Genomic DNA, 25586 nt, shown 5'->3' with positions numbered 1-25586 from the left:
CTGCTGAGATCCAAGCACCAATAAACACTTGAGGAGCAGCCCCGACCCATAGCTCCGATCCCTCACGTTTGCAGTAAAAACACCACTTTCAGGACTGCTCGCTTTCGCGTTGTGCTTTACTCATAGCCACGATAGTCCAACCCAGCCTTTAAAGCACGTTACAAACTCCCAATTCCAGGCGAGGGGCACACGCAGCCCTACCAGCCGCCCACAGCCCACAAAATGGAGGGCGTGAGGAGAACTGCGCCTCCCGGCGCGCCCTGCGGCGCAGCGCGGCCATCTTGGCGCCGAGACTTCATTTCCCAGGCGGCGCGGCGGTGGGGGAGGCGATGTCCGCCATCTTACCGCTCCCTCCTCCCCCGGTGCGGCTGGATTGAATGAGCCCGCTGCCCGCCTGCCCGCCAAGCGAGCGCCATGTCAGGCACCCCGAGCCGCGGCACCCCCGGCGGGACCCCGCTGTCGCCGACTCGCATCTCCCGCCTGCAGGAGAAGGAGGAGCTGCGGCAGCTCAATGACCGCCTGGCCGTCTACATCGACCGTGTGCGGGCGCTGGAGCTGGAGAATGACCGCTTGCTGGTGAAGATCTCCGAGAAGGAGGAGGTCACTACTCGGGAGGTACGGCCCAGGGCGGCCTGCGGGCCCCCTCCCGGGGCTCCTGAGGCGGGAGGGGTAACGACGGCGGCTCGCTGGAGGCGTTTTCCCCGCTCCCTCCGAAAAAAAGGGGGGAGTCCGCGGCCCTGGGGCTCGCCCGACCCCTTCCCCCGCGGCTCCTCCGCGTTCCCGCCCGGCGCGGGCCGCGCTGTGGAGGCTCCGCGGGCCGGGTTTGTAGAAATCCCAGCCTGTTTCTGTGCCCACCCTGATTCTATGTGGCCCCTCAGGGAGCCGTAGGGGCCGCGATGCCGGGCTGAGGGGCTGCTGGCGGCGCGCGGAGCTGGGCTCAGGCCGGGCTCGGCAGCGAGGGGAAACTCGTGAGGCGGGAAGGAGCCTGAGGCGGGCGCCCGGGCTGGAGCCGCCCGCCGCCCTTCTCCTTTTGGCCGGGTAGGGCTTGCCGCCCAAAATGCGGCTCTCGGAGGCATCGAAACGTTCGGGCAGGTCTCATCTGCTGCATGCTGGTTCTCCGCTGTAGTTTGTAGCCCGTTCCCCTGTCACAGGTAAACCAGTCACAGGTAAACCAAGGCTGAGCGCTCGGACCCCCGCGTCGATTGAGTTGTAGCAAACAGACTGTCAAGTTTTGTGTTTTTTTTTTTTTTTTTTTTTTTTTTTTCCTCTGCCCCGTGGCTGTTACGATGAGGTGAAGAATTTGAAAGGGTTGATGCCAACTTTGGTTATAACTAGAGAAAATCTCTCTTAGTCCCTTCAAATGCCATGGATCAAATCCGTTAGTGTGGAAGGGGATCTGGTCCCTTCCCTGTGATCCGGGAGGCAGACTGGCTGGTCCTTTTTCTCTAAGCCATGTTTTGCTTTTCCCTCCTCTCTTCCTTTCCCCCAGGACTCCCCTTCCCCTATGGAGGAAGGGTGTAGTCAGGGGTGCAGCTGGGGGCAGTCCCACCCATCCTGTACCAGCTCAAGCCCTCCTCCATCTCTTGGAGGCGGTCTACGAGGTAAGGTGTCCCACTTCACAAATTAAACTTAATTAAGTTAAATTTTCATGGAAAGCTGGCAGATAGCAGCATTGAAACTTGTGTGATGTGAAGGATTGCTGTGGCACTAATGTAGGCTTTTATTTTTTTTTTAAGGGATCTGTTTTGGTGATGGTAGGGGGAGAAGGGTTTCCATTCATGTAATTCAGTTTAAGTAGGCCAGATGTGGCTATGGCTTGTTTGGGGAGTGGTCAGCCTACCTGCAGTCAGTGTACACCAAAGTACCTTGAAATGCATGTGTATCACTTAATGTTGTAATATAACTTCAGTGTTTTCGAGATAACTAGGTATTGTGAAACATAAAAAATTGCCTGTGTTACTTGTTCTGTGTGAAATCATGCTATAAACAGAATAACCATGTCTGGTTCAGGGAACTTCTGAGTTGTAGATTGCTGGAGGCTGGAGATAAAAACAGGGATTGCATGCTTCAAATATAGGAGGCAGAATATAATTCCATTAACAAGAACATATGGAATGAGAGGAAGAACAGGGCAAGCACAACACACAAAAATAATCTTACATCTAGTATAAATTAAACCACCTTCTAATAACTGTTTTATGTTACCAATTCTGGAAAAATACTCAGATGCAGTAATTAGGGAAAGTAAGCCTGAAGATTTTGATATAAATACTTTGCTTACGTTACCCTGGAGCTTTCCTTTCTTTACTTTTATTCCAGACTTTTTTTTTTTTTTTTTTAATCTTAATTCTTGGGCATATTCTAGGATTCCTCAAGCCCTTCTGTGCTAAGAGCCAATGCCTGTAAGATATTTCACTTGCTTCCTGGACTATCTGTTAAATGCTTCCCCCTTCCTTTTAGGACAGCTTATTTTTTTCTATACATGTGTCTGGAATTGAGAGACTTGGCAGTCTTATCAGTGTTTTGATTCAGGATTGTGGACAGTGATTCAAGGTTGTGTGAGCCTTAAAACTTCAAGTGGCTGTCAGTTTTCGGGTTTCCTGGGGTGGCAGAATCCTGTCCTTTCAGTACCAAACTGGTCAACTGGATTTTGTGCTGATAGCTCAATTTTCTTGTAACACCATTAGAAGTTGTGTTCCTAAAATAATCAGACTTAGCATGAAATGAGATACTAATTTAAAAAAAAAAAAAAAAAAAAAAAAAAAAAAAAAACACCAGCAAAACAAACAAACAAAAAAAAAACTACTATTCAGAAGCACTATTAAGTGTAGTCTAGTTATACTGGCACACTGTTTGGGTACATCATTATATCTTTATATTAGTCCTGCATGTTTAAAATACACTATTTTCTTCTTTCAGGGTGAAAACTCCCCTTGGTTAGCCTCAGCTGTGTGCAAGTTTTGTCTCCTTTGATTATTTTTTTTTTAGCTGTCTAAATATTTGAATATCTCTGGCTTATCTGTGGTTATCTGCATTTTCCCTCCTGATATTCTTCTTGTTACATTTACCACGTTTAATAACTATCTTGACCTTTTACAGATTTTTTTCTGCACTCCAAGACTTCAATTTCAGTATGCATTAGGTCTGCTACTTTTTCTTCTTTCTAATAAATACGTTGTTTAAAAGGGGTTATCTGACTTCTTTAAGCCTATGATGTATGACCTGCTGGTTGTGATAGTGTAATGTTGAGTAAGTCTGAGTAGAGTGCTTGTTCCCTTCCCACAAAAAGAAGGATGGTATTCTGGTATGGTTCAGCGCTTTATAGAAACTGAGACACTTCCATATCCTGATTATCCACTTAAATATTCAATATGAATCAAAGATGATTTTTTTTCTTAATACCAGGGAGCAGGCCTGGTTATTTTTTTGTTAGCTTTTGTTCCAGAGTATTTTTTATTTTATTTTTTTTTACCACTTATACATAGTTGGTAGGAGACAGTTTGCTGCTGCACATGTTGAACTATTTGGGATAGTTTAACCTAATACTGGCTGAAGATTTTCAGAAGAACCTCAGTATCCAAATGATGTGTGGCATGGGGTTGCAAGCAGGAGTGACTGCTCACCCTCTGGGCTCTGCATTAACACCTGAAACTTCTGCCTTGAGAGCAGGTGACATGTCTATGATCAAAGGCAAATGGGAGGTTTAAGGCTGTTCTGAAAAGCAGTAGGAAAAGTCATGGGATCGGTAGAGGGGTGATTGTCCATTGCTTGTTTGACCATCCAGCCTGTTCCTCACCCACTGAGTTGTCCCTCTGTCAGATCCATGTCTCTCCAATTTAGAGACAAGAATTTTATGGGGGACAGTCTCAAATGCTTTGTACAAGCCCATGTAGATGTCAGTTGCACTTCCCCCATCCACCAAAGCTGCAACCCCCTTGTAGAAGGCCACCAGATCTGTCAGGCATGATCTGCCCTTAGTGAGGCCATGCTGGCTGTCACCAATCACCTCCTTATTTTCCATGCCCCTTAGCAGAGTTTCCAGGAGGATCTGCCCCATGGTCTTGCCAGGCACAGAGGTGAGGCTGACTGGCCTGTAGTTCCCAGGTCTTCCTTTTTTTTCCTTTTTAAAATGGGGGTTTTATTTCCCCTCTTGCAGTCAGTGGGAGCTTCACTGGACTGCCACAACTTCTCAGCTATGGTGGTTAGTGGCTTGGCAACTTCATCTGCCACTTCCCTCAGGACCCTTGGAGGCATCTCCTCAGGTCCTATGGATTTGTCCACCCTTCGGTTCCTCAGATGGCTGCAAGCTTGATCGTCTCCTACTGTGAGAGATCAGTCTCCCAGCCTCTGCATTCACCTTCTGGCGTTTGGGCTTTGTGGCTAGAACTACCAATACCCTCCCTCCCACTGCAGTGCTTATGATTGCCTACCTCCAGAAAAGGCATTTTTAAGGCCTGGCGGGGGTTAGTACGCTGTTCTGAGCACATCCCGCTGTTCTCACCCTCAGGAAGAGGGGTGGGATGAGTAGGGGAAGTGAAGATCCCTGGAAGACTTCAGCACTGGCAGCAATCACACTTGTGGCAGAGGCAGTGTCTCCAGGCTTCCCTGCTCACTTGTGTTTTCTCACCTCTGTGGGTGTCACTGAAGGTGGCTGTAGCCTTGTATGTCGCAGCCACCAAAAGTTTCACGGCGGTCTCACCTGGTTTATCACTTACCTGTCAGTGCTGCAGCTGCTGTGCAAACAGCTACTGTCAGGGCTGTGATAGGTGGCTTTGATGCTACCTCATTGCCACCTCTGAGAAATGTGTTCAGATGCTTCTGTGAGTGCTGGGTCGTTTGAGTCATAGCCTCAAGGCATAAGGATAAAGGGTCTTCTGCCACTGCGGACATCATCTGTAGGGTGGTGATTGTATGCAGCTCACTTTCCTGCAGTAGTTTCACACCTGCTGAACTGCTGTGCCTGGATGAAGAAGAAGGGAGAATGCTTGCATAAGCTGTCTTACTGAAGTCTTTGGGCAAAGGCAACCCTGTTCCTCCAAGACCTGTGACCTCACGTGCAGAGTTTCACTCAGATGGTGCCGTGGCACCAAGCATCTCTCTGTGAAGAAGCTGGTTCTCAACCCTATAGATTTCCTTGAACGGGTGCGATACTACTGACAAAATGGGAATGATCTACCTTTGTCAGTGATGTTGATGCTGATGAGTGCCTGGTCCTAGGCAGACATTTCAATAGCCTGGATGTGTGGGATCACATCAGAAAAAAGAGTACCCATGCCCTAACAGGTGTTCTTGGTAAGCCTGGTAGTCCTTCAGCAGCCTGTAGCAGGTGAACAGGAGTGTGTGGAGCCACACCTGGTGGGAATGCACGTACCTCTGGCACACTGATGCACATTAATCTGATTAATGCTTCCTCACCCAGTTTGTCCAGGCTCGCTTGTGGGACAGGGCATGCTTCTTAGCCTGTGGGTTTGTTGCCTTGGTGTGCCTCCTGTGTCTTCACCGAGTGATATCTTGAGGTTTTTCAAGTGATTGATGTAGGACCACTTGTGTTCATTTGTTTGCCCTTCAGCTGCTGCACAGGCTTTCTTGAGTGCTCTCAGCACAGTTGGGTTACAGTAGGTAGGAAGGTTGAAGTAGACTTAAGAACATCCAGCAGTTCTGCCTTTCAAAGTGTTCTGTGCACATATCGCTGCTTTCTTGTGCTTCACGTGCTCATTTCCTTTCTCCCCCGTCTTCAGACGGTGCCTACATTTTCAAAACGGACCTGACCTGCCTTCTGGGGAGGTTTGCTGCTGACCGGGGCATTCAGGTAGTTGCGGAGGAGCTCCTGAGACTCGTTTGGCCATCTGATTGTTAACCCCTGCTGCTCATCCAGGTGATGCTGGCAGGGGTGACCTGGAGAGCATCGAGTTTGACTCCACGTCTCTGTGGGCAACTGTTCGTGTGATGGAGGCTCGGATGGTTTGCTGAGCAGGTGGAGCTTGAGGGTGACAGGACAGATCCTGCAGAGCAGCAGTCGATTGCAGCACTGCTGTTAACAACATGATTTTGGTTTCTAGAACCATGGAGCCGTCTTTCAGGATCAACAACTGCTTAGAAGAGAGGTTCTACCTAAGCAGGGCAAAGGTATCTCTGTCAACAGACTGGTCAGCCTGATAAGAACTTCAAACTGGGAGTAATGAGGAGGAGAGAGGTTCCTCAAAGATCTGGTGAGGAAGTGGTAGGTAGGCAAAGGGCCTGGGGTTATGTGTGGGGTTAAGGAGACAGTAATTAACAGAACAAGGATGAAATGGAATCGTCCACAACATAGGCACATAAAGAAGGAAGCGCCTGTGGGACAGCCTTGTGGGGAAAGCTCTTGGGCTCTCCTTGGGGGATCATCATGGTGCTTCTTTGAAACATCTGGATACTAATGTGTGCAATGTGGGGAACAACCAGGAGGAACAGGGCATTGGGGTCACTACAACCTCACTGGAGTCATGGAGGTGAAGTGGGAAAGTTCACATGATGAGTGCTGCAACAGATGGATACAAGAAGCTCAAGAAAAGGATTCCAAAGAGAAAAGGGGTCCGAGAGAGCTGGGCTGATGTGCAAGGATCGCTGCCTCTAAGCTATGATCCATCCTGATAATTTCACTGATACTTTAAAAAAAAAAAAATGACAAAAAAGGGAAGATACTGGAAATTTTCTCTTGCACCCAGTATTCTTTAGGAGTGTTCAAGGACAAGTAGGCTCCATCTGGTGACCCTCTGCAGGGAATTGTGATTAGGCAAAGACCCTGAAATGGGCTGCACAGTTGCTAGATGCATTTATTGAATTTCCTTTCTCTTTTTTTTTTTTTTTAATTTTTATTTTTCTGGTCTTTTTAATGAGTAGCCAGCATGGGCTAGAAGCGTCATCAAGCCCAAGTTAAGAAATGGGTCCATGTGATCCTACTGAGGGTTCAACAAGTCCAAGTGCAAGGTGCTGCAGCTGCGTTGGGGCAATGCCAGATACGAGCACAGAGTGGGAGAAGAGCTCATTGAGAGCAGCCCTGCAGAGAAGGACTTGGGGGTTCTGGTGGGCAAAGAGCTCAGCATGAGCCAGCTCTGCATGCTTGCTGCCCAGAAGGCCAACTGCATCCTGGGCTGCATCAGCAGAGGAATGGCCAGCAGGGGAGGGAGGGGATTGTCATAGAATCACTAAGGTCGGAAAAGGCCTCCAAGATCATCTGGTCCAACTGTTCCCCAACCACTAATTTCACCCGCTAAACCATGTCCCTAAGTACTACATCCATCCTTTCCTTAAACATCCCCAGATGGTGACTCCACCACCTCCCTGGGCAACCTGTCCCCATGCCTGAACTGCTCTTTCTGAGAAGGAATGTCTCCTCATTTCTAACCTAAACCTCCCCTGGCACAACTTGAGGCCATTCCTTCTAGTCCTATCACTAGTTGAACAAGATGGAGAGCAACTCCTTGCTCAGTCAGATAATGACAAGACAAGGGGGAATGGTTTTAAACTAAAAGAAGATTTAGGTTAGAGGTTAGGAGGAAATTATTTACTCAGAGTGTGGTGAGGCACTGGAACAGGTTGCCCAGAGAGACTGTGGATGTCCCATCCCTGGAGGTGTTCAAGGCCAGGTTAGATGAGGCCCATTTCTCAGTTACTTCTGTCTGCTGATTAGCTTAAAATGCTACTGAAAGTGGCTGTCATGATAACATTTCAGACTGTGAATTGGAGCTATGTGTTTCCTTCTCATCTTTGTTACTGGAACAGGAGCAGAGTAGAGCTTAACATGCTACAGCAGGAAAAAAAAAAAAAAACATACTAAGTTACTACAACAGCAGTGAGTCAGTCCTTTTTAATTAAGTAGCATGGTTTCTGGTTCTCTTTTTACCAGTAGGTTCTGAAATGGCTTGCATCATACCATTTTTAGTTCACTCTTGCTATCTTCTTTCAAGACAAGGATTGCAGTGTGTTTATTAACAGTTCAGAATATTGTTCTGGTGGTGGTGGTGTTTGGAGTGCCATGAATTTGAAGCGTAAATCATTCACTGCCTGTTGCTGCTCTGATCCTTATGTTACCTTTTTGTGGCAGTGTTTGCAAAAATCTGGGGAAAGAGGCTTTCTTTGTACATGCAATTCTGGTGAATGCCTTGGAGGACTGGGAAGTGATTTGTGCTTGTGTCCTTCGCTGGGATTTCACGTTACCTGTCTGAACCTACAGCAACACAGACCCAAGCTCCCACAGAACATCCTAGCACAAGTATTTTAGTAAATGTAAATAAAAGTTGTAGGGGAAATGGTGTGGAGGTGGCCAGCATTAGGGAGGGAGCGTTGTGGATGTAGTACCTGATGGTACAGCATCAGTGCTTGGCCCTTGGACAGTTGCATTTTGTACTGGTATTTGCAAATGCTGTATTTTCACTGACGGGTTGTCCATAGGGGAAGGCTTTACAGCCTTAAAATCTCTGTTTTCTTCTGGGCGTAATGGAGTGCTGTATGAAGGATCTTAGCATAGTTAAGATACACATCTTTGTAGAACTTCCTGAATCTTGTAACTGGTAATGCAGAGTTGTATTGCCCTGTGTCACAGGCAATTCCTGTCTATCAGCTATGGAAAAAAAAAAATAACAAAACAAGTTGAATAAGGCTTGAAAAAATGAATTCTTTAGAGAAAGATGTAAGATTGCATGGATAGCCAACCAAGTTGTTTCTGGTATGCAGTGTGCTTGCAAGCTAAGGCTTTTCAGCCCTCAGACTGTCGTATCATAGTTAATTTCAGAAGGGTTGTGAAATGTACTCTATCAAGAACTGAATTATATCCTGACTGCCTTTAATCAGTCTTTTTGAAGACCAGTTGGTTGAGTCTGTCATTGGTGCCACTCTGTTGAAATAGGCACTCCTAGGAGCAACACAGTTGTCTTTCTTGTCTCTACATTTTATGCTTTATGAAATTTCTCTTCCTAAAGTTGGTATGTTCGGCTTTTGGCTCATCCCACTCCCTTACTGCTCTGTCTGAATTTACATCAATAATAGCTGTTGTGGCACCCTTTGATAGAAGCAATACCAACAATCTTATCTTGAAATTCTTGCTATCTGATACACCTTTCAAATGATCTCATGTTCTAAAAAAATAAATAAATAAATAAAAAATACAGGTGTTGAAGACTTTGATGTGCATTGTTGCAGTCTGAATGGCTGATAATAGATTTTTTTATTTTTTTTTTTCTGAGTCTGGACAGGGAGAGGTCTATAGATCCTTATCCTCTGAGGTAGAGTACAGGAGTGGGAGTTTCTCTGAACAGTTTGTATTTTTGTAGTTCATCTCATTTCAATTTCTTTTTTGCTTCATAGTACAAGAACAGTGGAGCTAAATTGGACCTCAGTCTGTATTCCAGAAAATATTTGTCATAGTTTGTTTTTAAATGATATTACTGCTTCAAAAAAATCACCCAAAGCACCAATCTTGGAAACAAGCGTGAATAATTTAAGGTCTATCTGTAGGGTGTGCCGGTTTGCTTCACTTGATCTCTTTGGAAGACTTGCACACTTCAAACTTGGTATATTTTGTTACGTTCCACTGGGAATAAATCTGAAATATTGTCTTTGGGACTAGATCACAGCTAACTGTAGGGGTATAATAATTGAAAATGTTCAATATAGAATGCTCTTAAGCAACAAAGTCATATCATACACTCTTTTTAAGGAAAGCTAAATGAAACCTGTTAATCCATTTCAGTTCTTTGATGCTTAGTCTTTGGGATGTTCTCGTGTCTGAATACTTTTTTTTTTTTTTTTTTTTTTTTTTTTTTTTACTTCAGGTGAGTGGAATCAAGAGTCTCTATGAGTCTGAACTGGCTGATGCTCGAAGAGTTCTGGATGAAACCGCCAAAGAGAGGGCTAGATTACAGATTGAAATCGGAAAACTGAGAGCAGAACTTGAGGAGTTCAATAAAAGGTAAGGAAAGCCCTGTGTGATCATTTTTTGTTTTTTAATATGATAATGGGCAATATTTGCAGCGTGACCGATGCTGCTGATGCTTCTTAAAATGCCTTAGTGGGTGACTTCTGGAAGTGTTACAGATCAATGGGAAGGTGCAGGCTTGTAGAGGGGAATTCCTCAGAATGTACAGCTAGTCAGAGCAAATGATCAGCTTGGTATGTACACAAACATACATGTAAATGGAAGATTAATAAACTGTGATTTGATGAGCAATTTGAAATCTAGATGCTGAAACAATCAATTGTGCCCACTTCTGTCCTGTTGTGCCTCTTCTGATGTGAGTGTGCACGCATGCAGCTATTCAGTAAAATGGATCGAGAAACTAGATTAAAATTAACCCATCCAAGGAAGGTTAATTTTTAAACAGTGTCAATTGTATTGTCTGGTCCAGTGCATGTCTGATAGCAGAAATGAAGGAGAAGGGAAATTCATGGCCCTGAGCACACTGGGAATGTAGAAGCGATGTTGGCTTGAAAATGCATGAAGCTACAGCATAAGCGTGCTGTAAGAGACATTGTAGTGACTACATAAAAAAAACAAAACAAAACAAAAAAAAACAAAAAACTGTTTAGTCTGCAGTAAAGATAATTGACCTAATAAACAGGCTAATGAAGCCAATGTAATCCATTATTTCTGTTTGCACTAGGGAGCCTTTGTGCTCAAATACTGTTTAGCAGCTGAAAACTAATTTAAAAGTGAATATATGCCATGGCAAAAAGATTTTTGCTTCTGATTGAATTTTGGTACCTGTTTTAGTAGATAAGGTTTGGGATGTACAGATTTCTCCTGAGCAAGTCAGTATGTTTGTAAACACTGTTGGACATAAAATTGCTCTTAGTCTGGCAATGCCAGTACAAGCCTACCGTAAGTCTCCCATTTTCCTTCTTCATTTGCATTTAACTGGTTATACAAATAATGAAATATATATATATATATATATATATATATTTTTCTGACTAGCTAATTTATTTATGATGGAGCATTTTTGTTGTTTTCCATCACTGGATCTTTATTTTCTGTGCTGGACCCTGTTGTTAAAGTCAGCCATCAGAGAGACTTTGTGGACTTTGCTCCTAAATGAAATGGCCAAATATGAAATATCTGTAGTGTAAACATCTCTGTTTGAATAAGTCACCATAAAGCCTATTGAACTTGGTGCATGCTTCATATCAGAAAATTTGCCTGCATGTGGTTGGAAGAATTGTGCTTTAATATTTACTGGCTCTTGTTGAGGCCTTTGTTAACCATAAAAAGACCTTGTGGTGTGTGTAGGCATCTGAAGTTACGTGAGACAAATACCACCCGGTCCTACTTCCATGTCCCTCTTGTTGGGGCTAACTTCTTGCTTAAAAGCCATGGGCCAGCAGTCTGTTGTGGTTTAACTGGGCCGGCAGCTAAACACCACACAGCCGTTCGCTCACCCTCTCCCCTCCTCTCTGGGATGGGGGAGAGAAATGGGAAAGTGAAGCCTGTGAGTTGAGATAAAGACAGTTTATTAAGACAGAAAAATAATAACAATAATGATGATAATAGTACAAAGAATAATAATGTGTATGAAACAAGTGATGCACAATGCAGTTGCTCACCAGCCGAACCCTGACCAGTCCAGCCCTTATACCCTGGCTAGCTGCCCCTATATATTGTTTTGCATGACCCCAGATGGGGTGGAATATCCCTTTGGTCAGTTGGGGTCAGCTGTCCTGGGTCTGTCCCCTCCCATCTCCTGCAGCACCCCCAGCCTGCATGTTGGCAGGACAGAGTGAGAAGCTGAAACGTCCTTGGCTTGGTGTACGCACTGCTCTACAACAATTAAAACATTAGCATGTTATCAGCACTCTTCTCATCCTAAGCCAAAACACAGTACCCTACCAGCTACTAGGAAGAAAACTAACTCTGTCCTAACTGAAACCAGGACACAGTCCTAATGTTGATTTCAGATATTACGTTTTGCATGGCAGTCAGAGTTAGATGGACATCAGGGTTGTCCTGGTGATAGCAAATATTCTGCTTGTGTGGGTTTTAATGCAAGGTCCAGAAACGAACAGCCCCAGTATCTCCAGGAATTTGGTTCATGTTTCCTGTTCTGCAGGGTGTATTTCTATGCTTTAAGATATTTTTGTCAGAACTGTCTTTGCTTTGCAGCTGATGAGAATCACTGCAAGTTGTCTCCTGTTCTTTAGGCTTTTGACAGCACTAAGAGACTTTGCAAATATTTTGTAGAACGTTGTGCACTTGAAGTGGTGGCAATGGTGTTTTCCCTCGAGTTATCTCCCTTTTGTGCACTTTTCTTGGACAATTGAGTTCAGTACCATTATCTGTCACTTCACTGACTTGACAGGGTAATTCTGCTCATAGGCTAAATATGAGGAAAGTACACTTCTTTTTGTCTGTTGTTAGTTTATAGGAGTAGAATTGAATTCTTTCTTGGCTTTGAATTTTCTTCTACCAAGTTGCTTCCAGTCCCTTAAGATGCTCGTAAGGTACTTGGAGTATTCCTGCTGTGTCTGTCTGGGGACATAGGGAAGGTTACGCTCGTGATGTGGCCAGATCTCAGATACGAGTCTTGCAAACACAGCTTTGAAAAGTCTGTTTGCAGGGTGTCCTCTTGACAGCCAGCTGATGACCAAAATCCTCCCTGCCCAAGCTGACAGATGCTTCTGGTCCCATGCCAAGTTTAGGTCAGTGCTTTGTGTATAATGGAAGAGCAGGTCAGCCTATAATTTATGGTTGCTTACAATTACCTCAGTGTCTCTTTCAAGCTTGCAGCAGGCTTAGGGATGCCAGGAGGGATCCCAGGCATTGCTGCTCCCTTGATTGCTGGGAATAGATTGGGTTCCTGGGAAAGGAGACAGCAGGCTTCTGTCTTGGGGCATCTTTCCTTTGGTCTCCCATGTGAGAGAGGGAAGAAAATGGATAGTTGGGGGAGTCACGGTAGGAGAAAACAATGGCTGAAAAGGGTGCAGGGAAGTTTTTCCTAAAGATTAAACTGAACTGAATTTTAGTTGCAGAGCTACAAGCTTGTAGGGCTTTTCTAGCTACTGCCACGAATATAGCCAAGTTCCAAGAGATGCCTTCAAGATACAGCTAACATCTTCAAGAGATGCCTTTCTCCCTGCCTTTCTCCGCTAAAGCCTGCATTTGTTAGTATGCAAAACACTTTCCTGGAAGTGTTGAGGATGCTCCAGGAAGGCCATGGGGTGTGGCTGGGTGTGGTGTTGGGCCCAGTTCATGCACAGGAGGGAGCCCGAGGCTTACTCCGCTCTTGGCTTGTTCCTGAGGCTGTCTGCTTGCGCAACACCAGCACGCTTGGGAAGCTGCAAGACCCTTGCTTGCTACATGAGGATTTATGTCAGGGCTTATGGTCTAGGAGAGAACATGTTCTGTCTGTCAGTGCAAGCATTTATGCTGATGTCTTTCTGCCATGTACTCAGGCAGCTTCTTCAGCTAGTGACAAATGTTATCACCCCAGTATTGTGTGAGTACAGATCCATCTCTTGGGGGTTTTGGATACCCTGGCAGATATTTTAATTATTTATTTATTATTTACCATGTAGCATACTGATGTTCTAACCTTTTCTGTGTTTTAGTACTTGGGATAATTGAACAAAAAGAAGTATCCCAAGCCTTTTTTTTTTTTTTTTTCTTAGAGCAGATCATATTGAATTGGGCCATCTTTGGCAAGTGGTGTTGTTGAAACCTTGGGAGTCCAAGCAGACTGGCTTAGGTTGATCTTTCTTTTCCAAATGCTTTTTTACTGACTTCTTGGGAAGCTTATCTTCCCTTTACAAAAGCTAAATTCACCCTGGCTCTTCAAATTCATCTGTGCTTATGCATATGCCATCCTGTGAAAGGATCAATAAAGTTACTTGGAAGGAACCACGGTGTCAGTGTGCTTGCTCTGTGCTTCTGCTGAAAATGAGCACAGCAGAAGGGACACGCTGGTGCTAGGGCCAGAGAGGAAGCAAAATCCATGGAAACTAGGTTCTAAGTTGTGCTCAGGTGCTTTTGAAACATCAGTCTTTTTAAGATAAAATATTTATATTATCCTGATTCTCCTAATGCAATTAAGCTCTTCTTAAGTTTGTTCCTCAGAGTGGAATAGCTACTACAGTGTGGAAGTAGAAACATGGCAGAATGATTTCTTTATTATAGCACTTAATTTTGCTGCTTGCAGCTTTCCTACTACATTAATAAACGTGACAACAGGAGGTGGTGATTGAAAAGCTTCAGAGAACAGTTATATTTCATTTAGGTATTTTTGTTCACAATACCCATCTTTAGTGTCGTTGTCCTTTACGACGTTCTTTGATAAGCTATCAAGATGATGAGGCTTCAAGTGTAAGTGAAGAAACAGATGATGAGAGAGGAATTCCCACTTCTTGGGACAGTTCTTTTGCAATGAAGACTAGTAGATAGAATTTTTGGTAGGCTTTTTTTTTTTTGCCTGCCAGCGATGTGTTCATCTTTTCTAGGCAATACACTTAAAATACATTGGCACAAGCTGAGTTCTAAGACAGGTTTATGATTATTTTAATTAGCTGCAGTTGGAGCCACCTAGTGGCACAACAGTCATAGTATAAGTGTATAGTAACACAAATCTGTAATTGCAACCAGGGTATTCTCAAGGTGTGTGTGCATCCATGTGTAAATATAGGTAAATTTTGTTTGTTTCAGCTACAAAAAGAAAGATGCAGATTTGTCTGTGGCTCAAGGTCGCATTAAGGATCTTGAAGTGCTGTTCCATAGAAGCGAAGCAGAACTCAACACTGTCCTGAATGAGAAACGCACTCTGGAAGCAGAGGTGGCCGATTTGCGTGCCCAACTTGCTAAGGTATGGCAGTGAATGTTTCCTTCAGCACGAGAAAGGTTGTTCCTTCTAAATAAATAAATAATTTTGTTGTTAGTTTATATTAGAACATCACTGGTTCAGTTCACTTAGGGTTAATTTTTACCTTCTCTTCTTAGATATAAAAATAAATTTTAAGAAATGTTTGTGAAACAACCAAAGTAACATGGTATATTAGAAATTTTGATAGTGAAAAAAATACTTTAGAAACAAATACTTTAGAAACATTTACCAAATATTTTTGTTACTAAATGTTGTCCTTTGTAACATCCTGGATAATTTTAAACTTACGCTGAAGTATCCAGTGGGACTGTGCTGGCAAGAAAAAGAACATGAAATATATGCTTGAGAAATTAATAATCCTTGGTTTTATTACCAGTCTGCACTGAAATAATCCTGTGGTTTAAACAGGTGCTTTATAAACATGAAAGCTTTTCTAAGTACTCATGCACACATTCTCACTTTCTGTTTTTTTAATTAATAACTTGAGATTAGATCTATTGTTATGGATTATTGGTCCAAAAATATCAATTGAGGACCATAAAGGGCTTGTGGATGGGGGAAAAAAGACATCCAGTCAAATCATTATCTTCCAAATTCTCTACCAGGCTGAAGATGGTCATGCTGTGGCTAAGAAGCAATTGGAGAAGGAGACACTCATGCGTGTGGACCTGGAAAATCGGTGCCAGAGCTTGCAAGAGGATCTGGATTTCAGGAAGAATGTGTTTGAGGAGGTATTATCAACCTTGTAATCTCATTATATTGTGAAGTGTATGTAGATCTTGTTCACACTGATTATAAACCATTACTAGCTAGTCCACGTAGAGAAAATCAATATTATTCTTGCTATGAATTGGTTGAGTAATAAAAGAGTTAAAGGTTTTGCAAGAGTCGCATGATAAATCAGTGGTTGCATAGGCATAAGAGCCAAGTGACAAGGGTATTACTGTTCCCTGGGCTGTTGAGCTAATGTAACTGCTTGCTGTGTGAAAGGGTAAGTCTTATTCCCCTTCTCTACACCTGGTTGCATGGCCCTGCCCCTTACTTGCACCACCCTCAGTGATTGTTAGACCTGAGTGTAACTTGTATTCATTGATGAGAACAGTATACAATTGCCCTGCTTTTTGCTGGGGAAATTTTCTGCCTGTTTAGTGGGTTGGACTGGCTCATAGTGATTCTAAGGAGGATTAGAGCTTCTCTAAAGCAAGTAGTAAGAATACACATATGAGGACATGTGAGGGGGGAATGAGAAAGGGAAGCAAGGCCTTTGTGTACTAGTAGTAAACGTATCAGGTCAGTTTATTTCATCCTGTGAACACCAGCTCTGACCTTTGATTATTTAGCAGCCCGAGTTCATTTAATTAGTGCTCTGAGCAGCTGCCACGTGTTCCATCCGTCATCTCACCCATGCCAGATGTGATGCTTGGCTGACCATGCACCAAACCATTTTGGTCTGATTAACTAGGAAATACTTCTGGTTCTTCTTGTTGAGTTTAATATTTGCTAATGTAGTGGCTGAGTTATGTTTTACCATGGAATCAAGTGAGTGCTCGAACTGAATTAAGGGGCTAGGCAAGGCTGTGTGGCTAAGGACAGGTGCTGGAGTATAGAATCACAGAATATCCAAGTTAGAAAGGACCCACCAGGATTATTGAGTCCAACTCCTGGGTCCCCAAAGGGGGGTCCACCCAAAAAAATCAGACCATGTGTCTGACCACTGCCTGGGAGGAGGAGGTAAAAGAGGGTGGATGTGGGCAGAATGTGTTTTCAGTTTCCTTTTAGTTTCTCAGTGTTCTAGTCTGCTAGTGATAGGCCATACATTACATTAACCTCCCTGTACTGAGTCTATTTTGACTGTGATAATTGTTGAACGATCTCCCTGTCCTTTTCTCAACCCTTGAGCTGTTTCCATTGTATTTTCTCCCCTTTTTTCTTTGAGGGGGGGAGTGAGAGAGTGGCTATAGTGGAGTTCAGCTGCACAGTGGGGTAAAACCACCAAGCAGCAGGAGCTTAATCTTTTTATCTTTTTTTATGCAGGAGATAAGGGAGACAAGAAAACGGCATGAACATCGTTTGGTCGAGGTGGACACTAGTCGTCAGCAGGAGTATGAATCCAAAATGGCTCAGGCCCTAGAGGATCTGCGAAATCAACATGACGAGCAAGTCAAACTGTACAAATTGGAGCTGGAGCAGACCTACCAGGCTAAGGTAACGACTGCTATCCACAGCGCTGTCTGCCAGGAACTCTGGTCAGGGAAATAAAACCATTTCCATTAGTCCTAGTGCTTTTAAGGGGACTAGTAATTATACTTTAAACAAGCTTTGTTCTGCTGCCCAAATGTTTCCTCTTGTGCTTGTGTGCAGATCCGTTTCCACTGAGGTTATAGCCCAAGGTAATAGCCAGGAATAGCATTAGCTGAGAAAGGCCAGTTTCCAAGAGAACTCTTGGAACTTCTGGTCACTGGGGAGTTCGGGGAATGGGTGGATTTCAGGACAAGCCTTTGTCCGATCAAGCTTGCAATCTAGTTGTGGCCATATTGAGAGGAACGTTACAAGGTTGCATAGTCACTTTTCTCTTACTGGGGCCTTTGCATTGCTTTTACTAGCCCTGATACAGTAAATGTGTGTAAATATTACCACATTTAAATGATTTAAGTTAGTTCTGGATTCTAGAAAATTACTGTGTGCAGTTGTAGTTTCATTGGTGGGGGTCAGACGAGATACTGGACTTTTTAACAGGTGTTGATGGTGAAAACCGTAGTATGTAAGTTGGAGGTGTGAGCATAGTGAGGAGTAATTTTATCCAGAAGAACACTTCTTAAACTTCTTAAACTGTTTGCACTACCTTAAAGGAAGTTGGGGGGAAACGGGGGCTGGCCTCTTGTCACAGGTAACTAGTGATAGGACTAGAGGGAATGGCCTCAAATTGTGCCAGGGGAGGTTTAGGTTAGAAATGAGGAGACATTTCTTCTCAGAAAGAGCAGTCAGGCATTGGGATGGGTTGCCCAGGGAGGTGGTGGAGTCACCGTCCCTGGGGGTGTTTAAGGAAAGGTTGGACGTGGTGCTTAGGGATGTGGTTTAGTGGGTGACATTGGTAGTAGGCGATTATGGTTGGACCAGATGATCTTGAAAATCTCTTCCAACTTCTATGATTCTATTTTGTTTTGTTTGCCTGTACAAATCTTGAGTTAGCAAGTCGCAGTTCATTCAGCACTGGAGGTGTGAGGGGAGTAGCAGCTTTGGTACTGGTGCAATTGCTGGCTACAAGTATGTATTTTTATATTCATTACTCTACCTGAAGGAATAAAGTAACTGTCAATCTTCTGGTTACTGAAAATACTTAGCAATAATTGTAGCCACTTCTAATTCTTTTTGTGGTGGATAAATTGTGCTACTGCTAACATTGTTCTCCCACATGCTCCACTTTGAGACTCCCTTTGAGATCTTTGGTTTGATGATTTGCAGTTTGAGGAACATTGATCTGAAAAAATTAACTATTTCAAAGGGTAATAACAACATGGATAATATATAAAATAAGTTAACTATTTTGACGTTATTCAGGGAAGCTAGGAACGCATATTTTTATACAACCAGATATTTGGATTGACTTGTCACAATCCAAGGAAGATTTTATTGCTATTTCAGTGCAACTTCTAATGTAATAGCTTTGAACTCCATTATTGCTCTGTCAGAGTTGACTAAAATTGGCCACTAGAAATGAAGCTTATTCACTAGGTGAAATTAACAACTAAAACCAGATTGTTTAGTTAGAACCACTAGAAAAAAAAAATAGAAAAAAATCAAAAGCATCATTTTGCCTCTATGGCAGGACATTATCTGAAGTGCTTGCTGTGTGTAGCTTTGGTCCTTTTGGAGAAGGTAGCATAGAGTAATACAGAGAAGACCAGCTCAGGAGACTATCCAAAGTATGAAATAAGTCCTGCATGAAGAATACTTGAAACCTGACCTGGAAAAAGAGATGAGTCAAGAGAAGGGAAAGATGATGTCTGTAAAAGGATGAATGGCACAGAGAAGGTGAATCTTTATTATTTTTCTGTAGAAGTAGGGAAAATGATCATAACTCTCCAGTAGCAGATTCAAAAGGGACAGAAGAAAAATGCTCTGTGCTGTGTGGATGCAGAGAGCAAAGGCTAATTCCTGCCTGAAGAATCCGTTGAAAGCTTGTAAGCATCAGGATCCTGTCTCCAACTGAGGAAGTTAAAATTGGACAGCTGAGACGTGACACTAATGAAATTCTTTATTCAACCTGCACCCTGGGCATTCAGGGAACTGTTAGACCAGGACACGAACTTGCTAACGTTTGCTCCAGTCCATTGCGTCTTTTTTATGGCAAGAAGGCAGATCGTGTGTGGCAACATGAACCTGAGCCTTTAGAAACTCTAAGGCTGCAAGTATAATCTTACAGGAATATGGCTCAAATTTTCTTGGCTCTTAGGACATTTCCTTGATATTATGAAATTCTGGTCATAAACTTACTAGATTTCCATTTAAAATTATTTAAGGTTGAATGTCTTTCATTTCCTACCGAAAGGGTATTTTCAGGATATCTATCTCAATGCAACTGACTTTTATAAAACTTGCCTTCCAGCTGGAGAATGCCAAACTGGCCTCTGACCAAAATGACAAAGCTGCTGGTGCGGCTCGGGAGGAGTTGAAGGAGGCTCGCATGAGGATAGAATCTCTCAGCTACCAGCTTTCCGGCCTTCAGAAACAGGTATAAAAGGGGAAAAAGGGGTCAACTTTGCTCTTGTTTTTAATATAAAGCACTGTAATGTTTGCAAATATTCAAATTTCTGTCCCTCCATATTTTCTGAAGTTTACGGAGATAAATGTTTTATCTTTTTTTGGAAGGGTGGTAAATTTTAACTTATTTTTTTATTGCACCCCACATGGATGCCAACTGGGTTTTCTGTTATACTGTCTCCCTAGGCTAGTGCAGCAGAAGATCGTATTCATGAATTGGAGGAAATGATGGCTGGTGAACGGGATAAGTTTAGGAAGATGCTAGATGCCAAGGAGAGGGAGATGACAGAAATGAGGGACCAGATGCAGCTGCAGCTTGCAGAATACCAGGAACTGCTTGATGTGAAATTAGCACTAGATATGGAGATCAGTGCTTACCGAAAACTCCTGGAAGGAGAAGAGGAAAGGTAAGTACAGATTCCATATGCTTATCTTAGGACTAGCAAGTGTTATTTTCATTTCTTACCTTTTATTTTTTTTTTTAAAACATTTTAGCAGAAGTGACCATATCACAGTTCCCTGCAGTCACATTGGCTTTGCACTGCAGTGTGTTACATGGAACACTTGCAGCTGTTCTTGTCCAAACACCTGTCCTTACATTGTTTTGTTTTTCATAATGATCTCAAAGTGCGGTGCAATTTATTCTGTACTTGACATTCATCTCCTCTTTTTATTTAAGTGCTTATACTTCTATGTTTTCCTGTTTTTAAATTGTTAGGCCAAGAATAGTGTGTTTAGTAATAGAAATACTGGAGGGAGGGATGATGTGATTTGCGTTGCTCTTGCCAGCGCTTTCACCTCATGTAGTCATGTTACTAGAAAACTTGGGAGGACTGGATAGCCTCCCTCTTCCTTTATATGAAGTCCTGCTGGCAAGACGCAGTGAGGCTGTTACCAGCTTTGGGGCATATTACAGTCTGGTTACTGAGTGTATTTTGTATTTTATTGTGTGTGTAGTTCCCTGAATGAGCTAAAAAAAAAAAAGTCTTCACTTAGTTTTCTTCCATTTCAATAAAATGCTTGCTTGATTTTGTTAAGGCTGAAGCTCTCTCCAAGTCCCTCGTCCCGTGTTACAGTCTCTCGGGCTACCTCCAGCAGCAGCAGTAGCAGCACTTCACTTATTCGCTCTTCCCGAGGCAAGAGAAAACGTATTGAAGCAGAGGAGCTTTCAGGCAGTGGAACAAGTGGAATTGGCACTGGAAGTATTAGTGGCAGCAGTAGTAGCAGTAGCTTCCAAATGTCCCAGCAAGCTTCAGCTACTGGAAGTATCAGCATAGATGAGATAGACCTGGAGGGCAAATATGTTCAACTGAAGAACAACTCGGAGAAGGTGAGTGCCAGCTGAACTCCTAGGAAACAAGAAGCTAAATTGAAATGTTGCACAGCCTAATAAGCGCACGTAGATAAAGTCTCTTGAGAGAAATTGCTTTTTTCAAGGTGTGTCATCCTGCAGTAATTAACAGTGGCATTTGAAAGGTGAATATTATTCCACTGCACTAGCATGAGTGTAGTGTTTGATGCAGGAAGAGAATGTAGTTTGTGCCCTAAATAGCTAAACACATGTGCTGGTACCTAGCTTGTTGAAAACAGCCTTGCTGGCTGTAACAGAACTGTGAAATGTCTCTTAGATTGTTGCTGAATGACCTTGTAGGATTTACAAATAATACTGTTTTTGGGTATAGAAAAATATTTTCAAGTTAGAATGCAGATGTCTAACAACCATGTAAATAAATGTAATTGAAAAAGATCTAGGGAAAGTTCTGATGCCTGTTTGCTCTGTTTTGCTCACCCTAAATAACTTTGACTTTTCTCATTAGGATCAGTCTTTGGGTAACTGGAGACTGAAAAGACAAATCGGAGATGGAGAGGAAATTGCTTATAAATTTACTCCGAAGTATGTCCTCAGGGCTGGGCAGACTGTAACAGTAAGTCATACTTCGAGTATGTCAAAAACAATGTTATTTTGTTGATATTGCAGCAGTTGTAAATCTAACATTTGGTTTGGCCTGATTTAGGGTATAACTTCTGGTTTCTTGCATTTTACTTTAGAGGAATAGGATTTCAGTTACAGAAAGGCAAAATACAAGTTGGATTTCCATATTAACACTTAGTATTTAAGACTATTTGTGACACAAAGAGATGAAAAGGTATTTGGGGTGGGAGGAGAGGCAAGGACTGATTTTCAAACACCTTTGTCCAGGTTTGGAACATTAATCTTGCTCTACTTCATGAAATAGGAAAAATTTGGAGCATTTATTTGAACTGGTAGACTTTAAGACTAGATACTCTAAGCCTTAAATATAGTAGAACAGCTGCTTTTCTGTAATTTTATGTTTGATATTTAGTCTGCAATAGATGTCCTTTCAGAATTAAAAAAAATGGCTTTCCTTTGATCAATTCCAGCTATTACTACTTAAGTATCAATTGCTTAGATGCATGCCAAAAATGAAATTGGTACATTACAAGTTGCATTTTATGTCTTGGCTTCATACAGTGTAGTCATTGAGACTGTGGTAGTAGAAACTGCTATATTCAGAAAAGAATTGATGACTGCAATATTAGAATAACTTATTTTCTCTTTTCCTTAACTATGGCTAGTGTTAATTTTGTTGCAGACTGAGAATGTCTTCCTAAAAGTACTGGCATAGGCAAAAGTAGGGTAAAATTACCACTGGAGATCCAGAACAAAACTAACATGGAGAGAGAAGTGGGAGAGTTAGAAGTTTTTGGATATTAAAAAATAAAATGTACACAAATATCTGATTACAGAATGTCTTTCTCACTAGATTTGGGGTGCAGATGCAGGTGTATCTCATAGCCCCCCTTCTGTTCTCGTGTGGAAGAATCAAGGCAGCTGGGGCACCGGAGGCAATATCCGCACATACCTCGTAAACTCTGATGGAGAGGTAGGCTCTGCCTGTTGAATAAGAATGCGGGCTGGGTTATCTCCCAAACTGATGAAATTGTTTTGGGGAAAACAAAACAAACAAAAAAGATTTCCCCCATTGTCTTCTAATATAGTATAAGTTACAACACTGAAGTAATTAAATACCTGTATCTTTGTGATTTTGGAATCTTCAGACAACTGTGATTGTTATCCTTATTACATCCGTAGACTACTTTTTTCTCATTTTTAGAAAAACTCCCTGCTAGTAGTGGATTTGCTTGGCATTTAAGTTTGTGTTTTCAGTCAAAGAGGCAGAGAAAATAAATATTGCTGGCAATTAAAAGTTAGTGTGTAGGACCCACCATATTTTGGGATGCAGTGTCATTATTAATGTGGAAAGATAGTTGCTTTTTCAGTGTTGGAAGTATATCAGAAGTTTTCATTTGGCACTGGTTTCTCTGTGTTCTTCGTTGTCCTACATCTGCCCACAACTGTTTTTTCGAACTATCCCTGCAGAAGACTCCTGCAAGGGAAGATCGTGCTTTGGCTGTTATTCATAAATGTGCCATTATCCCAGTGGTCCGATAGAAATAGGAAACTGAAACAGACCTCAGTTGTATCAGTTTTCATGCTGCCTCTCTTGCTGGCAATTCTGTGGAAGCACTTTGTGCCTGAACAGCAGCACAGGACAAGGTAGGAGGGAGGGTCATTTGTATAGATAGAAAGCTCTCTGGCTTAGTATTCAAATAGAAGAAGTGGTTAAAATAGTGTCTGGAAATACTTCAAATCCATGTCCTTACCTGCTGTGGTTACCTGTAGTATCCCTGCTTAGAAGTGTATGTTGAGGGCAACTTTTTCCACAACTAAAAATTTGCTCCTACAATTTCAAGGCTGCAAGGTTTACAGAAGAATTTCGTACTGCTAATAAAGTGTTCAAAAATAGTAGTAAAGGAAGTTCCCTGATGTTTTAAAATTCTTTTTAGTGCCTGGTTTGGAAGACTGTCCTGATAATTCACATGCAATAGGTACAAAAAGCTTAACAAATAATGACTGTTCTTAATGCTGTGTAATCATAATGAAAAACTTTAGTTTCTGATGTTACAATATCTCTCAGACAGCTCCTAGCTGAGTCTTCTACGAGCTTGTATAAAATTGAGTAATGGCCACCTGAAACATGGCTGCTACTGCTCAAATACCTAGGGAATGAAAGAAAATTCCTGAAGCTAAATTACATTACTTGTCTTTTGGTAGTTAGAACTAGGAATGTTTTCGTGCTTTTCAGGGTGTTACAGGTATTTGGTTGTACAGCTAACTTTGAAGCTGGAGCAAATTGCTTTGAATCCTCAAAACTTTAAGTGGGGTGTTATATTGATGGTATAGCAAAAACTATGGGCCATCTCCTTGTCTTTCCTTTTGTGTAGGAAGTTGCAGTGAGAACTGTTACTAAGTCGGTAGTCATGCAAGAGAATGAAGAGGAAGAGGATGAAGCAGAGTTTGGAGAGGAGGACATTTTCAACCAACAGGTAATAAGATGCAGACCAGGTTTTTAATTTGTGCCTGGTTGGTTAGATTAAACAGCAATGAGATTGTGGTGGTCCCTTCAAGTTTTCACTAGTTCTGAGTTTCTGGTCCATTTTTCCAACAGATGCTTGCAGAGGGCAATATCAGAACAGCTTGCAGCTCTGCAGCATCACTACAGTGTGCAGAGAGAATACAGTGTGAGCAATTCCTCCAGGAACTGCTACTTGAGTCAAGCTCATATCAAGAGCTAGTAAGGATGTAGTGAAGTTTAACACTGTCGTGTAGTTGAGTTTAACACTGTCTTTCTTATTTTAGGGGGATCCCAGAACAACCTCTAGAGGATGCGCAGTGATGTGAAGAAAGAAGAAAAAAAGAAACTATTATTTGCTATTTTTTCCATTTATTTCCTTTTATTTTTGCTATTTTTTTCCTTCCAGAGCCACTGAAAACTATTTTTATACGTATCATCTGATTTCTTTGAAGTTTACTCCTTGGTACATTTTTATAAAAAAAAATCAAAAAAAAAAAACCTTTACTGAACAAAACTGCCAGAATTTTTAATAGATTTCTTTATTTCTCCCTCTGGTTGAATCACTGTACTGAAATATTTTTTTCCCCATACAGAGTTTAAAGTCTTATGTACAAACCTGCAGCAGAAAAGATTTTTTTTTTTTTTTTTTTTTACTTAAAATGGGACGAGACTCCTTGAGTGTATGGTAAATCTATAGTCGGTGCACATATAACCAGGATAACTTATATTTAAAAAAAAAAAAAAAAAAAGAGGGAATTTTAAGAAAACATGTTCAAATGCAGGGCCTCAGGATTGATTCATGATAGTTTGTCCTTTAAGAAATGGTAGTAAGTTGCTGGTGTCCTCAGCAGTGCCCAGCTTAAGAAAATTGTACACCGCGTTCATTAGAAATGCTACTCCACCAGTGGAAGTAACAAAGGGTAGTTGCATTTTCTGTTGGTCTTGGCTCAGGACCATGGCATTTTGTCCTGCTCCAGGATTTGACAGCCTAGTACAAACAGATGAATCTTGTCAACACCATAGCTCCATATCATTACTTTGGAAGATGGAGAGTGATGGCTTCTGCTTTCCTGAGATAGACACCATCTTAATGTATGGAAGTGTCAAAACCAGAGTTCTAATTGTTGTGTTTTCCAGGGATTTTGACATTGTTGCAAATGAGATCTTGTTAAATTGTGAATGCAAGTTGTGATGTACAGTATTTATGATGTTAAGCATCATGATTTAATCATTTTGACATATTCCGCATTGAAAAGAATGACTTAAGATTTTAATGTTGAAAATATTTTTACTTTTGGCAATGATAAATATTTGGAGTTTTAAAGGTTATCCTGTGTAAATGTTGAGTTTTTTAGTCAAACCTAGATGCAGTTTGTTCATACTTGTCATATATTCCGAGGGGCATTGTCAGATATATTAAGCACTATTTGCAAAATAGCACAGAAATAGTTTAATGACATTTTTTAAAGTTAAAAGGAACTGCTGTTGGTTTGGACATAAGTATTGCTTTGCAGTATTCAGATCCTCAAAGTAACAGTGAGTGAAGTGA

At 42.1% G+C, this 25586-nt stretch overlaps 1 protein-coding gene across 1 annotated transcript; it reads left to right on the top strand.

The window, feature by feature from the left end:
- The first annotated feature begins 346 nt into the window (after positions 1 to 346).
- On the top strand, positions 347 to 24364 carry LMNB2 (lamin B2). The gene is made up of 12 exons (XM_032203538.1): positions 347 to 615; positions 9807 to 9943; positions 14663 to 14819; positions 15443 to 15568; positions 16872 to 17042; positions 19444 to 19569; positions 19785 to 20005; positions 20637 to 20928; positions 21416 to 21523; positions 22385 to 22504; positions 23907 to 24008; positions 24322 to 24364. Exons 1-12 carry the CDS (start codon positions 415 to 417, stop codon positions 24361 to 24363), a joined length of 1803 nt encoding a protein of 600 aa, XP_032059429.1. The 5' UTR covers positions 347 to 414; the 3' UTR covers position 24364.
- Positions 24365 to 25586: the final 1222 nt, after the last annotated feature.

Source organism: Aythya fuligula, chromosome 26, assembly GCF_009819795.1.
Source record: "Aythya fuligula isolate bAytFul2 chromosome 26, bAytFul2.pri, whole genome shotgun sequence".
In the NCBI taxonomy this organism is placed as follows: Eukaryota; Metazoa; Chordata; class Aves; order Anseriformes; family Anatidae; genus Aythya; species Aythya fuligula.
This window is presented reverse-complemented; position numbering and strand designations above follow the sequence as displayed.

Coding starts and splice junctions, on each gene's coding strand:
- LMNB2 (XM_032203538.1), top strand. CDS start 415: ATGTCAGGCACCCCGAGCCGCGGCACCCCCGGCGGGACCCCGCTGTCG. Junction 21,524..22,384: donor GGGCTGGGCAGACTGTAACA/GTAAGTCATACT, acceptor CTTTCTCACTAG/ATTTGGGGTGCAGATGCAGG. Junction 22,505..23,906: donor TCGTAAACTCTGATGGAGAG/GTAGGCTCTGCC, acceptor CCTTTTGTGTAG/GAAGTTGCAGTGAGAACTGT.